Source organism: Diorhabda carinulata, chromosome 2 (genome assembly GCF_026250575.1).
Source record: "Diorhabda carinulata isolate Delta chromosome 2, icDioCari1.1, whole genome shotgun sequence".
Taxonomy (NCBI): Eukaryota; Metazoa; Arthropoda; class Insecta; order Coleoptera; family Chrysomelidae; genus Diorhabda; species Diorhabda carinulata.
In genome coordinates, this window is record NC_079461.1 from 3,125,187 (window position 1) to 3,141,803 (window position 16,617).

The window sequence follows — 16,617 nt, forward strand, 5'->3', positions numbered from 1 at the left end:
AAAAAATTATACAAAAATTTATAAGTTGAATCAGGATAATAATTTTAGAAACTTTTAATTTATGAGAAAATGTAATATAAAGAACAGAAAATGATTTTTGTAACTTATCTCCACCGCCTATATTTCCTCTAATTATTTTATGTATCATTTGAGACAAATCCGATTGGGCTAAAAAAGGCATCATCAAAAAAGCTGTTTATTTATTATTAGAATGTTATATAAAAGTGAAAGTAATTTTTGATAATAATTTCACTTGTCAAGCTGTAATTTCGTATGTGAAATCATTACCTGGTGCATTAGAAGTAGAACTAGCATTAACTGCACCAGGAGATGCTACCGAAGAAGATTCTGGAGCACCTTTTAACAAAAACAATTGTTAAAATGCAGTTAGAATGGTAAAAATATATTTTTAGAATGTTATTCAAAAGTGAAAGTAATTTTTAATAATAATTTCACTTGTAAAGCAGTGATTTCGTATGAGAAATCATTACCTGGTGCATTAGAAGTAGAACTAGCATTAACTGCACCAGGAGATGCTACCGAAGAAGATTCTGGAGCACCTTTTAACAAAAACAATTGTTAAAATGCAGTTAGAATGGTAAAAATATATTTTTAGAATGTTATTCAAAAGTGAAAGTAATTTTTAATAATAATTTCACTTGTAAAGCAGTGATTTCGTATGTGAAATCATTACCTGGTGCATTAGAAGTAGAACTAGCATTAACTGCACCAGGAGATGCTACCGAAGAAGATTCTGGAGCACCTTTTAACAAAAACAATTGTTAAAATGCAGTTAGAATGGTAAAAATATATTTTTAAAATGTTATTCAAAAGTGAAAGTAATTTTTAATAATAATTTCACTTGTAAAGCAGTGATTTCGTATGAGAAATCATTACCTGGTGCATTAGAAGTAGAACTAGCATTAACTGCACCAGGAGATGCTACCGAAGAAGATTCTGGAGCACCTTTTAACAAAAACAATTGTTAAAATGCAGTTAGAATGGTAAAAATATATTTTTAGAATGTTATTCAAAAGTGAAAGTAATTTTTAATAATAATTTCACTTGTAAAGCAGTGATTTCGTATGTGAAATCATTACCTGGTGCATTAGAAGTAGAACTAGCAATAACTGCACCAGGAGATGCTACCGAAGAAGATTCTGGAGCACCTTTTAACAAAAACAATTGTTAAAATGCAGTTAGAATGGTAAAAATATATTTTTAGAATGTTATTCAAAAGTGAAAGTAATTTTTAATAATAATTTCACTTGTAAAGCAGTGATTTCGTATGTGAAATCATTACCTGGTGCATTAGAAGTAGAACTAGCAATAACTGCACCAGGAGATGCTACCGAAGAAGATTCTGGAGCACCTTTTAACAAAAACAATTGTTAAAATGCAGTTAGAATGGTAAAAATATATTTTTAGAATGTTATTCAAAAGTGAAAGTAATTTTTAATAATAATTTCACTTGTAAAGCAGTGATTTCGTATGTGAAATCATTACCTGGTGCATTAGAAGTAGAACTAGCAATAACTGCACCAGGAGATGCTACCGAAGAAGATTCTGGAGCACCTTTTAACAAAAACAATTGTTAAAATGCAGTTAGAATGGTAAAAATATATTTTTAAAATGTTATTCAAAAGTGAAAGTAATTTTTAATAATAATTTCACTTGTAAAGCAGTGATTTCGTATGAGAAATCATTACCTGGTGCATTAGAAGTAGAACTAGCATTAACTGCACCAGGAGATGCTACCGAAGAAGATTCTGGAGCACCTTTTAACAAAAACAATTGTTAAAATGCAGTTAGAATGGTAAAAATATATTTTTAGAATGTTATTCAAAAGTGAAAGTAATTTTTAATAATAATTTCACTTGTAAAGCAGTGATTTCGTATGTGAAATCATTACCTGGTGCATTAGAAGTAGAACTAGCAATAACTGCACCAGGAGATGCTACCGAAGAAGATTCTGGAGCACCTTTTAACAAAAACAATTGTTAAAATGCAGTTAGAATGGTAAAAATATATTTTTAGAATATTATTCAAAAGTGAAAGTAATTTTTAATAATAATTTCACTTGTAAAGCAGTGATTTCGTATGTGAAATCATTACCTGGTGCATTAGAAGTAGAACTAGCAATAACTGCACCAGGAGATGCTACCGAAGAAGATTCTGGAGCACCTTTTAACAAAAACAATTGTTAAAATGCAGTTAGAATGGTAAAAATATATTTTTAGAATATTATTCAAAAGTGAAAGTAATTTTTAATAATAATTTCACTTGTAAAGCAGTGATTTCGTATGAGAAATCATTACCTGGTGCATTAGAAGTAGAACTAGCAATAACTGCACCAGGAGATGCTACCGAAGAAGATTCTGGAGCACCTTTTAACAAAAACAATTGTTAAAATGCAGTTAGAATGGTAAAAATATATTTTTAGAATATTATTCAAAAGTGAAAGTAATTTTTAATAATAATTTCACTTGTAAAGCAGTGATTTCGTATGAGAAATCATTACCTGGTGCATTAGAAGTAGAACTAGCAATAACTGCACCAGGAGATGCTACCGAAGAAGATTCTGGAGCACCTTTTAACAAAAACAATTGTTAAAATGCAGTTAGAATGGTAAAAATATATTTTTAGAATATTATTCAAAAGTGAAAGTAATTTTTAATAATAATTTCACTTGTAAAGCAGTGATTTCGTATGAGAAATCATTACCTGGTGCATTAGAAGTAGAACTAGCAATAACTGCACCAGGAGATGCTACCGAAGAAGATTCTGGAGCACCTTTTAACAAAAACAATTGTTAAAATGCAGTTAGAATGGTAAAAATATATTTTTAGAATATTATTCAAAAGTGAAAGTAATTTTTAATAATAATTTCACTTGTAAAGCAGTGATTTCGTATGAGAAATCATTACCTGGTGCATTAGAAGTAGAACTAGCAATAACTGCACCAGGAGATGCTACCGAAGAAGATTCTGGAGCACCTTTTAACAAAAACAATTGTTAAAATGCAGTTAGAATGGTAAAAATATATTTTTAGAATATTATTCAAAAGTGAAAGTAATTTTTAATAATAATTTCACTTGTAAAGCAGTGATTTCGTATGTGAAATCATTACCTGGTGCATTAGAAGTAGAACTAGCAATAACTGCACCAGGAGATGCTACCGAAGAAGATTCTGGAGCACCTTTTAACAAAAACAATTGTTAAAATGCAGTTAGAATGGTAAAAATATATTTTTTTTTCGATAATATTATTACCTGGGACATTAGAGGCAGAAATATCTCCAGGTGGAATAGCTAATGATGAAGAAGAAGATGCTGGAGCAACTGTTAATATAAAAAAAGCTTATTTTATATATGAAGTAATACTTTCTATATATTTCCAATTAGTACTTGGTAGGTTAGGAGTTTAACACCAGCTGAAATAGCTGATGAAGATGCTGGAGCACTTTTTATTCTAAATAGTTGTAAAAATGGATTGGGAAACGTACTACGAGTAGCTCAGAATCTGAAGGTTGAACTGGGGAAGATCCTGGTATAAATTTGATATAAAAATAAATAACATAATATAAATATTTTATTATTACCTGGTGGATTGGGCGTCGAGCTATCTGGACCTGCTGATGTTGCTAAAGGAGATACTGGAATACCTTCTGACGAAAACAAATGTTACAAAATAAACAATTTAATGAATTTTATTGTTTCCTGTACCATTAGGAACATAATCACGAGTATTTGTCACGATTTTGGTTGCTGAAGAAGTTGTTGAATTACCTTGTTGTTTAGAAGAAGGATTATTATTAGCAAGAAAGGGTGATGTTGCTGAGGAAGATGAAGGAGTACCTTTTTTGTACACAATTATCAAAAAAGGTGTTTTATATAAATAATTATTGTATTAGGAGAAGGATATACAGTACCTGGCGTAGATAGTACTGCCGAGGAAAGTCCTCTACGGTTTGTTGGTTATCAAAATAAAAAAGTTATAAACATTAATTTCATGTTCATGATTATCAATAGATAGTTTTATTCATAAAGATTCACAACGATAAAAAATAAGATCATATATAAAAGCCGTGTTTACACAGCTTTACCTGGTGGATTGGTCGTCCAACTATCTGGCCAAGCTGATGCTCCTGATGAAGCACCTTCTATGAAAAACAATCATTATTAAGAATGAAAATAGTTAGAATAAAGAATTACCTGGTTGATTGGGAAAATAGTTATCGGTTACGCCTGAAAAAGCTGCTGGACCGCTTTCTGAAAAAAATTTGTTGTTTGAGACCTGTGTAATCCGAAATAGAGGAAATATTAGATAAAAGCTATTACCTGGTGGACCAGGATAAGGATTTCCATTAACTTGTTCAGTTGACCCTTCTTGTGACCAATCTGATGGATAACCGGGATTGCTTTCCCATTGTCCTCCGGAACCTGAGTCGAATGATGGAGGATCTTTAAACAAATAAATCTGTTTAGTTAATAGAGTGAGTGACTTAATCACGGATAGTTTATTTATAAAACCATAACTGTTAATTTCATATTCTTTTGATATATTTTGGGTATAAATCAAGGGGGTTAAGTGAAGCAGCTGAGAGCTTAGTAGATTTATTGTCTCCCTACAATTTTACCTGCCTTATTTCCCCCCTTTCAATCCTCGAAATGTAGTACTAGTACTACAATTTCTCTATTACACTTTTTCGCCTATAAACGTTATCTGTGGGATATATTATCATGATTGATGAGGAACTGAATATACAAAAAAAAGTTACCTTGTGAATCTGATGGATTAGAATCTGGTCTGAAACTAGCTTGAGCTGCAGGATCCCCTTTTAACAAAAATATCCATCATAAAACAGTAGAAAAAAGAAAGACTTTCATGGTTTGTTAATACAGATTTATTTTTTATGGTATTTGTGATCTTTTAATCTATTTTCTAAGTACTAAAATGTCTGTCCTATGTAAATGTAAATATGTCGAAAAGTCAATTGTTTTTTGGTACTAATTTCATCAAGAAAAATATTTAAAAAAATCTATTTATAGGAATATTTCGCTTTTACATATATTTTATAATAATAAATACCTATTTGAGGGTCTGGGCTCGCACCGATTTCTTGTGGAGGTTGAGGCACACCTTGTAACAAAGAAGCATGTTATTCTGATAAAGCATAGCGAGTACAGAAAGCTAATTTACTATATCATCATAGAATTTAACGAAATCTATTCAAAAATCAAAGTAAACTTGTCAATTTTCGCTGTTCTATGTTATGAAAGAGAAGTTCCAAGTAACTACAGGTATTCGGACATTTTAAAAATTCTTTTTTTTCATCATATTTATAGTAAAAATAACAATACGTATACCAATTTAGCTTTCTCAATGCCATTATTGAGTTCCCAGCATTTTTTTGATACATCTCAATCTCTAATCCATTTATTAAAAAATATGTCTGGAAAATCGATGACTTACCTCACACTAAAAAGCGCCAAACATCCAGGTCATAGTCTTTTATTATAAGGATATACCCAGTATACATTAGAAGGAAATAATTACTATAAACTCATAATTTTACTAGAACGTAAAGAAAAAGGCTTGAAACGCTTTTTATTCGTGATTTTTTTGCACTAAAAGTCTGTCCACATCTAATTTACTCACCTCATTTAGCACCATACGATTTTCGAAAATGAAAAACGTACTTAAAAGGACACTATCCCTTATATTTTGTAGACTATGACCACTACAGCACGGAAGAAACCTACCAGAAATGCTTGTAATTATGGATTTAACCTTGGTAAAAAACATTTTGAGGTTATTGAGACTTGTTCACTTCTAAATATAAAAGTTTTTTGAGTTAATTACGTGACAGTTGCGACCAAAAAACTTAATATGACCTTCACATGTAACGAAATGCTCCAACGGATTCAAAAAGAACGTTTTTTGACAGCTTCATCACTGGAAACGAAAAATTGGTTCTATATGATAATCAAAAATGCTACTATGAAGTACCACGAAGCCGGGTTTATATCCCTAAGAAGCGGTTTGGTGAAATATACGCTGAATTCATCATTATGAAGTACTGACACATGGACAAAATGATAATGCAGAGCTTTATTGTGAAAAATTGGATCGAGGGAACCAATTTATGCTAGATTGTTAACAGAAAAGGCGTTATACTGCAACAATAGCGGAAAAAAATTTGGATGATGACTGAAACGTTATCTCGAGACATTTTACACGAAAACCAATTGATATTTATCAAACCAGCATTAAAAATTTGCACCTAGATGGCAAAATGTAGTTGATAAGTCAATTAAATTATTAATAAATAATTGATAAAAATTTAATCGTTTCAATTTAATTTAAGAAATTTACGTTTTTATTTCATTTCTCATCACACCTCGTATGTAAAACAACTCTTGCATTTGGCAGGTGTTACTGTAATTATATTGAAACACAGGGTGGTAGAATTAAATAGGAATTATCTTACTATTTAACAATTATTGTAAATATATTTCTCGCGCTTTACTTTAATAAAAACTAGATTGAATAAAAACGAATTTTTAATAATATTATTTATGAAAATAGTCTAATTATTTCCTATAAGACATAAAATTATTTTCCAATAAATGGAACTCTATTAAAAAATTATCTCAAACTAGCAGAATACTAAGTAGAAGTGTTTAGCCGAAATTCTATTCGATTTTTAGTTTGTAAGTAACTTACTTATTTTTTTTTTTTGAAAATAGGCTAAAAGTTCCTTTTTTCTCTATCCTCGACACCTACTTTCATTATAAACATAGATTTTTCTTGTTCACTCTCCAAGCATTAATTCAGCAATTGCAGAATTAGCTAAATTTGTAATTTCTGAAGTTAAACAATTCATTAAAGTGCTTAACTCTATCAGTAACATCAGAAACAAAGACAAACAATTAATTCTAGCTGTATATTAAACATAGTTGCTCTGATTCTTTCTTCCAACGGCTTTAAATCTTTTTGTTTTTGCCAAATTTGTTTGATTTTTTTACTTCATTTTGGCTCCAGAAACTCCCTTGCAATTGATACTTTTGTCTTGCATATCCGACTATTTAGCAATTGCGAATAAGGATAATTCTTACCTTTAAGGTGAGTTTCTATAATCAAGAGAGCTGAAAATATGTCATCTCTATTTTCTAGTGTTTACATCCAGGCTGCTCAACCCCAAGCCCGCGGGCCACACTGTGAAACTGCGCACCAAATTCAAAAATCCCGCGGTGCACAGTACTTCCCGATTCAAACTTTAAGACCTCTCTGAAGTTAGCTGTCAGTTCGTTACTTGTTGAACTGCAACAAATTGTCTTCGAAAGTACAAAATTCTACAGGAGATTTTGCAAATTTCTGGAAATTGGTACCAAAAGGAGAATTTCCAGCAATAACTGACCTGGCGTTACAGTTTTTAAGTAGTTTTGGATCAACATATGTATGCAAAAAGGTTTTTTCAGATCTTAATTATGTAATTACCGCGCATCCTTAACTGAGCCACATATTTGTTGTTACTGTTAACGTCGGATTTGTCGCCAAACGTAAGAAAATAATTAAAAGACAAACAATAGCAGAAATGACATTGATTGTATAAACAAATTACCAGAGATTTAAGTACAATTAGATTTTAGAATAAGATACAATTTGTTCCCAATAAACTCTAATTCAATTTTATTTTCTTGATAATTAAGTTTTAATTGCGCTTGTCCTGAGAGTAACTGAAACAGGAAATGATAGTGGCCCATCGTTAACGACTGAATCCACCGTTTGGCCCGACTCTTCAAAAGGTTGAGCAGCCTTGGTTTACACGATCAAAGTTTTTTGCTTTTGTCGGAGCTTTTGTCTTTAATAGGTTGCAATTACAAACAGTTTGAAAACGCATCAAATAGCACCAAATAGGATTAATTCCCATATGTCTGCCCCCACTCGTTTCCAACCTCTAGTAGATAATGGAAAATGTAATAAAGATTCTTTACATTGTTTTCTAGGAAACTTTTGAAGGAATCTTATTGTATAACTCCATTAAAGAACATTTGGTATGACTAATAGTCTTAAAATTTAAGAGTGACATAATTCTTCTAGGCCCTAACAGTTTTAGTTGATTGATTCTTGGAAGTTGGTCAAATTTCATATAAAAAGTCTAAAAAATTATTTAAGAATACGTGACGAATCTATAGTGCCAAAAAGTTTTTAAAACTTTAAAACGATGTAACAACAAAAGTCCATCTTGCATATCAATTCTATCTAAAGAACTCCAAGAATCGTGATTGAATTTCAGAAACTAAAAATAGTGAAATTTTAATTTTCTGTAGGTTTTTCTTAAGTGAGACATCTATCGGTTGATAAACAAGTTTCACAAACTTTGAGGTTAAGAATTGTCAAACAGAAGCTTTGCCACCACACCAAACTTGCTTACAGATTAAAAATGATAATTGTAGATCAAATTTATGGTGATTCAGTACTAGATTGAATAGTAACTAGTGATGAGATGTAGAATAAGACTCGACGATGATGTCCTGCAGGTGCATTAAGTTTGCAGGCGGCAGATTTCTATGACTAACGGACCGCTATGTCCAAAAGTTCAATACTTGTTTAGAGTGTAGAATTACGATGCCCCTAAACAGCTTGCAATGATATAGAGAGTACAGAAAAAATCCAGTTATTCAATTGATAATCCTTATATTTAACAGAAAAAATTTACATGCCCACATTCATATTAACCAAATACATTATTCGCTTCACTTTGAAACGTATTCAGCATATCTTCAAAACCCCCACCTTGCGAAGAATTTGTAAACGAACTAAAAAATTGTTCAATTCCAGGTAGAAAATTGTTCAATCCATTAGTAAAAAAAGATCCGAAATGGAATGGATCTATAAACTGTTCTATGCCTTGTCCTCCAAAAGCTGAGGATATTCGTCGATATATATCCCCGAAAATAGGAATTTGAGACAAGACTGACGTTATATTACCATCAGATAGTAATTGGGTTAAATTTCTTCCGCCGAATATATTTTGTAACATGCTACCGTTACCGGTAAACTGAGATATATTGACACCAGGAAGTAGTTGATTTAGTACGGTTGAGTTAGATCCATCGCTCATAATTTCTCTTACGAAACCAAAGAAAGCTGGAATGCCACGTTGCGGCATAAAACTTGAAAAAACTTGTATAATAGTATTAAATCTATCCATTGGATTCGGAGAAAAAAATAATTTGAATAAATCGAAGATATGTATGTTGTTCATAACTAAATTATTATGGTTGGCAGCTTCTAAGAATTTTATAAACAAATCGGCGCCTTCGCTCATCGGGAACAAATGACTTTGAACCCTCATTATCTCTAAAAATTGATCTATAACTTGACTCATACTAGCTTCTTCCGATCCAGTGGAATTATACGATAAAATTGATCTTATCACTGCCGTTGGAGATTCCTCCATCGACGAAGCTCTCATAACATGTACAAAAATTGTCATCAATCCATCGAGACCGTCATTAGATCCCGAACTTAGATCTTCCAATAAATGTAAAAATTTTTCCCTTGAATTGATGAAACTATTGAAGAAAGACGAAAAATTGATGCGTCTGGCTAATTGAGAAAACAGATTTGCCACAACTTGTATTCCAGAAGATCCGCTAAATATATTCTTAGGATCCAAGGTGATGTTCGATAAGTCGAAACCTTCATCTTTTAATAAATCATTTAAGAACAGATTTATTTTGATGAACCATCTAACGTCGTTTTGAATATCGAAAGCTCCGTTGCCCATGTACAATAACGCTAAACCGTTTCTTAAAGACGTTAAGAAAACCGTGAACATAGGTAGAGCTTGGTTGAAAGGAATCGGTAAACCTAGAGATTTCAAGTCTTCTTCAATTGAGTTAGCAATACTCTCTGGTACTTTATCTATATCGAACTTTTGGCCTTTTTCTTCTGCTGCTTGTAAATAATTAGGTATAGATATATTTTGGAAATAATCCTGGAAACTTGTGTCATTAGCGTTCCACGAAATCCCCGGGATGAATGGTAAACTGATCAGTTGATCCTTGTAGATATCGAGGATAAAAGACGATCCTGTTTTACCATCAAGTAAAGCGGTTATATTTGCATCGTAAGCAAAGATTAACGCCTCTTTGGACGCTTTATTAAATATTCCAAATAAAGCCGATGAAGTTTTGTATTGCACTTGTATGTTGGAGTCAAACAGACCGTCTGAAATAAATTTAAACAATTTTATTTTCAACTATCTAATGTTTCTAGAAAGTACCACTTTTTCTTTGTAGGAACACATTCGGCATGTCAAAATTCGAAGATATATTTTGAAACGCTAAAAAATTAACATCCTTTTGGACACAACTTAAAAGCTTCGACCCAATCATCTTTTGGAATGCTCTCAAAAAACTGATGAATTGCTTTATCTATGGTCTATTTAAAGTCGATGTGAAGAGAAATATTTTTAATACCATTGAAAACAGGTTAGTAGTAAGAGTTGCCGTGCAATAGGAAAATAAAACAACCGCAACTGTACCCGCCTCTACTTACGATGAAAATAAAGTCCATTATAACCCTAAAAGCCATTTTTTCGATCCAAACATTTTATTTTTTACCCCTCTCGGGGCAGTGGTCGAACTGCACACTCAGTAAGCATTCGACGACACCAACAAGTTTTTCCTATATCGGGGCCAAACCTAAAATATCCCATTCACAAACATCCCAACTTTCATCAGTTAATTGTTATTTATATTAATTTAAAATTCATTCAAAATGCACATTAAATTTCTTTAAAAATATATATTTTATTTGGTTTTCTTTATATTTATTCATCATCCCTTCCAATACAACACCTCGTCAAAGCTCCACTTGAAGCTTCTTCAGCTCGAGTCTGGTTCCCATTTCAGCAGTTCAAATTCCCATTGGAAATTTTCTTCCTCTAAAATGGAGCACCCTACGTTTAAAACGTTTTTCATGGAAGCTACAGATTTATTAACAAGTCTCTACAGCCTTGGATATGATATCTTCTATTCCTCTTTACGCTCTCTTTTGGATTTTCTTCCATAGAGCGCTTTTGGATGCAGCGTTTAGATATATATGTTTTTCCTTTGCAACAGCTTGTTTTTGCAGTTCACTTAGACAGTCAGTAGACAGTCTGACGAAAGCGCTGCCAACTGTAACAGTAATTCAACCGAAAATTCCCCGTTCGTTACAAATTAAGCGAGAATCTGTCATGTTGTGAAAGAGGTTATGTTCACTCTTATACTTTCGCGGCTCTATGTATTCTGCGTCCTTGGCGAGAGCCCCTGCCGTTAATGGAAACAGTCTTCTGAAGTCTGACAATCCCAATCTCATTATTCGAAAACCAATTGGCATAAACACCGTACAAGTTACTATTGCTCGATTGTAATTAGACAGTCAGACGGAAGCGCTGCCAACCGCAACAGTAATTCAACCGACAATTTTCCCAACAAGTTAAGAGAGAATCTGTCATGTCATGTTGTGAAAGAGGTTATGTTCATTCTTATACTTTTGTGGTTCTATGTGCTCTGCTCCGTTGGGGCAGCTTCACACATACTTCAGACCTTCACAAAATAGTTAAAAGTACTGGATTTGGAAATGAGATACGAGATATTTCAAATAGGTTTTTCTCAAGATTCGACTTTTGCCACTAATCTTTCGAGAGTTTAACTTGTGAGTGAGAGAAAAATGAAACAATTTTTTTAGTATATTTCATTATCTAAATAAAAGTAACAACAGCATCGACAGAAATAGGAGACACTTCAAACAATGTTTGAGATAGATAGCTTAGATAAATATTATTTGTAACATTTAGTTCGATGTTTATTTATTTATGATTCCAGTTAGTATTGAAAACCGTTTTATAAGACATTTTGTTAATACGATTTCTAAAAAACTACTCAAAAGACATTATATGCAATTTGGAGTTAAGACTGATATTTTTATCATCACATTTTTTATATATATTTCTCCATAGCCATACCACACTACCAATCAGGGTTGCCAAACGTCCCGAATTTCCCTAATTTGCCTCGCGTTCCGGATCAAAGTGAAACGGGACGCTGTTTGTCCAGTATTTCACTTTCACAAGTGACAAAATTAAAAAATTAAATGGAAAGTTACATAATATGTTTTAATAAACATTGTATTATCCCACAAAAAAGTACATTAATATTGGCGTCACCACCCCACGACGCCATGTCATCCATTTCACCAATCGTTACTCAGTTCAGTTCACAGCAGTCGAGTTAAGCTCTACCCGAGTGAGATTGTTAATTTATGTACTGTTTGAGTAAGTTTGGAGTATGTTTTAAAAAGCTTTTAATACTAAAATCCATATAATACATTTTAAAAGTTATTTTTTGACCTTATGTTCCTTTATTTCATTCATTTCATGCTTTTCGAGAGGGTGGGATTAGATTGTCCCGTATTCAGCAACCAAGGATCTGGCAACCCTGCTACCCATCATTCTAATATGCACTAATAATAAAACCATTAAATACACAGCTAAATAGCTATATAGTTGAATAGCAGAGGTAAAAAATTTTTATGGTAGGAAAAAATAAATTCTAATACTTTAAATCTGGACCACCCTGTATATAATGAGTACTATAGTTATTAGAGACCAAGTATACTTATAAATAAAGTTCGAGTACCCACTACGTTTTGTAGAATATCTTTGTATTCACGACGAAACTACATATATTCAAAACTAATTACATAAAAAATAGTTTCATTAAAATTCGTATACATTTATTATAATTTCATCTATTGATTGCAAATTGTGATTAATTAGAAGGACATACTGTATTCTGTCCTATTGATAATTATTTAATATTAAATATTTTCAGAATGACATTTGAATGTTTACTATCATATGCATTGTGTCTAAGAGTTCATTTGACGGGAATATTGTGTATCTTGTAAACAAATCTGAAAATATTTTAGTTTGCTTTATATCGCACCAAAAAATATGAAATTGATGATAAACTTTTTCTGTAAATTAGTATAAATTATAAGTATCAGTGATAGTCTTTCCTAGACGAATTATGGAGTTTCTTAAAATTTAAATTTAATTGCTTATTATACAGACAATGGTAATTGGTGTGTTTACTCAAAAATTAATGGTTTTTGATAAGACATCTATGGAGAATATACTCCATAAAGACATCAAACTAAGAAAATATTTACGCACACGGCAAAGTAGTGGTAGCCACTTCGTTATGACATCTTAACATCAACCGATGGAACGAGTTTACAATTCATAACAACCATAATAGAAAAAGTGGCACTTTTTTCCACAAGAAATTCAAAAATATTTATTTAGTTATCACCGTAATTCCTAAATTTTTGATTGAAAAATATTGACTGTTTCTTTTAATTTTTTCTATTGAAAACAACAAATTAAGTGAAGTCTTTGAGATGTGGCCTTGAGGAAGAATTTTAAAAATGTTTTTGAATTATTAAGTCACAATTTCAGAAGAGAATAGTTAATGAATAAGTACTAGAAGAATATTTTAATTGAGGATTTTTTCTCAACCAATCATCAACAACGCGTTGCTACCAATAATTATTCTTTTATTATATCAAGGATAATGTTTATTAGGAAATAAAGATATTTTAACAAGCAATAATAACTATAATAAAAATAATTTCACTTACTTTGGTCTCCATTACAAACCCAAGAGCATTGTTGGTTCTGTTGATCCCTATAATGTAAATGGGACCTTTGCTGATGTCCTTTGCGCTCAACTAAATGTTTATTACTTTCATGGTGATTCCTGTCAAGATGATTTCCATTATGAGCTCTTACTTGATGAGCTTTTTCATTTTGATGTACCTGATGTGCTCTTCCCTCATGATTCTCATGGTGAGCCCTCACCTTCTGATGAGCTCTTTCATTATGATGTTGATGGGACTTTTCTTTCAAATGGTTATGTTCGCTTTCTGGAAACGAAAATCAAGGGGAGAATTCATATGTTGTACATATCAAACAATTATTTTCGTTTAAATATTTATTTTTTTATAAGAGGTCAGTTTTTAACTTTATTCTATTCTATTTTTTCCTGCTTCTTTTACATTTCAGTTTATCTGTGGTTCAATATAAGTTTAACTTTTAACATTTAATGAATGTTATGAATTTAACCACTCTGATATTTTTTAGAGGGAATTGAACGAAAAGCAGTTTTGTTTTGTTTTAATGATAATGTAGCATAATAGAATTTAATAAAATGAATCTTTTGTTTCCAATTTACATTATACAACATTTTGTGAAAATTTTTGCTGGGGATTCATCCCAAAATACCCGTTATTTAGTTAGTGTTTATATATATAACATAATAAAACTATTTGAAACTAATTTTAAGAATATATTTCCATGAAAAAGTTGTCAAAAATAAAATTATCATTTTTTAGCGATTTATTACTTACCTTCATGATTTGGTTTGGATATTACAAAATTCAAGCAACAACAAAGTATTAATGCCACAGTAAAAAGTCGCATGGTTGTGTTCTTCATTTTAGAAAAGTACTGAACATGTTTCACTAAATTAATTCGTATATATTTATACATTTTCTTGCACAAAACGATGTTTGGAACGCGAAAAATTTTTCGCCCTTGACGTACTAATTCCTCAATATATTAAAATTATTTGTACCGCGTAATTACGTAAACAGGGACGTTATAAAAATAAATGTTGATATAATATTTACATAAAAATTGTACATTTCTGACTATTCTGACTAAGGAACACAAAATGACAATGCTTCCTCTATCCTCCGAGGTTCCAGCTCGATTCTACGCATTCTCAAGCATGCGCAGTATAGATAAAGTGTCTCGAACGAGAAAGATAATGAATATTGTCGGCACCGTATTGTAGGGACGTTTTTACCCATACCAACTGTCCGTATGGGAGTATTATATATATATATATATATAATAATATATAATAATAATATATATATATATATATAATATATATATATATATATATATATATATATATATATATATATATATATAGATGCAATGCAATAATTGGTTCATGCTAGATCTCGAAATTACAACAATAACGATTGCCGACATCTAATTACTTTTGGTTCAACAAGTAACCATCCATCAGGCTCCAAAAGCAAGGCAGCAGCAGATATAATTATTGACAGTTATCCACTGATCACTTTTTTTGTTTAATTCATTTAATTGCTTACTTAGTTTTGTTATTTTCATTCAAAACGGTAACAAGATATTAAACAAAATTTGAGGTTAGGAATTTTTCAACTTTTACTAATGGAACTTTTGTTGGTGGCGGCCATGATGCGACGCATAATTTCAAGCGATGTACAATATTCATCTATGCAATATTTGGACCTTGTAAGAAATTGTATGTAATCATAATAAAATCATAAAAAAATTCATTCAATTTGCAATGGAACACCCTGTATATTATTGGATATTTAAGATCTTTACTTAACAGATGACGTGACGCGTAGATGGTACAAGTTATTGGGCAATCTTTCCTTTACCAACCTTGAATGTTTTCCAGTTACTAAGCCAGTTTACTTATGAATTAACTACAATGCATTTTGTCACATCAACAACTACTATTATTTCAAATTGCTTAATTCTTAAATCTTCTTACATATTTTTTTGTGTATGATTGATGTTGATTTTATGTATATTTTAATAAATAATGTATAGTTTGAAGTTAGACTTCCTTTCAGAATTCAAAACTGATGACTTAGCTTCTTTTCAAACATAAGACGGTCCTGAAATTAAATATTATTTACTGCGAAGGAAAATGCCAACAAACAAAATTCCCTAGATATGCATAAATTCCCCATTGACAATCTATAGAAATACCTTAAAACAATAATTTAGATCGTTTGAATAACTGTATAAATGGCGGTTGAAATATTTGTCATTGAAATAGCGTAATAAAAAAAAATAATGGACCTAGTAGTTTACAATTGTAATTGTATAATCAGATACCAAAAAATCTTGTAAAAGAGGTGATCGAGTTAGGTAAAACCAAATAATTCCTTTTTACAAAATGAATCCATATTATTGATCCATTAAATACCAACTTCATGTAACCAATAGAATAATGTGATTAAGTTATCATGAAGCTGAAATCTCTAAAATTAGTGAAATTAACTGATCTTTTCAAGCAATTTTTTATATATTATGTAACAATTCCTAAAGTAAATATTTTTATTAAAAGTGGCAGATGATACTGCGATTTCAATGGTACAGTGTCATCTGTTGTAGAGTATCCCAAGTATTTATGAAAATTTCTAGTTTTCTGCAAGCAATATAATGAAGATATATTTTTGTCTATATTTTTAATTTTAAATGCGTTGTAGAAACAAAATTTTTGACACTATTTCAAATATTGTGATTAATATGAAAAAATTTTATATAATTAATACAATTATCACCTAAAATCTGAACAAATTGATGACAGTTGTATTTTTGACATTGGTCACGTGCTAATTTTCGTCTGTCCTCAGAGTATTATACAGTATTATAAAAAGATAGAAAATTGTTAAAGCTTTCGATTGGTTCATATATGTATC

The 16,617-nt window shown here is 31.0% G+C and overlaps 2 protein-coding genes across 4 annotated transcripts; both read right to left on the reverse strand.

The window, feature by feature from the left end:
- Positions 1 to 256: 256 nt before the first annotated feature.
- On the reverse strand, positions 257 to 4,019 carry LOC130903659 (uncharacterized). The gene is made up of 20 exons (XM_057815886.1): positions 4,003 to 4,019; positions 3,927 to 3,946; positions 3,726 to 3,857; positions 3,602 to 3,664; positions 3,273 to 3,341; positions 3,131 to 3,199; positions 2,928 to 2,996; positions 2,725 to 2,793; positions 2,522 to 2,590; positions 2,319 to 2,387; positions 2,116 to 2,184; positions 1,913 to 1,981; positions 1,710 to 1,778; positions 1,507 to 1,575; positions 1,304 to 1,372; positions 1,101 to 1,169; positions 898 to 966; positions 695 to 763; positions 492 to 560; positions 257 to 357 (listed from the first exon to the last, which is right to left on the reverse strand). The coding sequence occupies exons 1-20, from the start codon at positions 4,017 to 4,019 to the stop codon at positions 257 to 259; spliced, it is 1,368 nt and encodes a 455-aa protein (XP_057671869.1).
- Positions 4,004 to 14,617, reverse strand: LOC130904069 (uncharacterized histidine-rich protein DDB_G0274557-like). 3 transcript variants are annotated; one of them, XM_057816623.1, is made up of 7 exons: positions 14,473 to 14,616; positions 13,705 to 13,989; positions 5,092 to 5,142; positions 4,781 to 4,837; positions 4,341 to 4,463; positions 4,215 to 4,271; positions 4,004 to 4,159 (listed from the first exon to the last, which is right to left on the reverse strand). In XM_057816623.1, the coding sequence occupies exons 1-7, from the start codon at positions 14,612 to 14,614 to the stop codon at positions 4,092 to 4,094; spliced, it is 783 nt and encodes a 260-aa protein (XP_057672606.1). In that variant the 5' UTR covers positions 14,615 to 14,616; the 3' UTR covers positions 4,004 to 4,091. The 3 variants fall into 3 exon arrangements, with proteins under 3 accessions (XP_057672606.1, XP_057672605.1, XP_057672604.1); XM_057816622.1 differs by having other exon boundaries at positions 4,004 to 4,162; positions 14,473 to 14,615; XM_057816621.1 differs by lacking the exons at positions 4,004 to 4,159; positions 4,215 to 4,271; positions 4,341 to 4,463; positions 4,781 to 4,837; positions 5,092 to 5,142 and adding an exon at positions 8,684 to 10,242 and having other exon boundaries at positions 14,473 to 14,617.
- Positions 14,618 to 16,617: the final 2,000 nt, after the last annotated feature.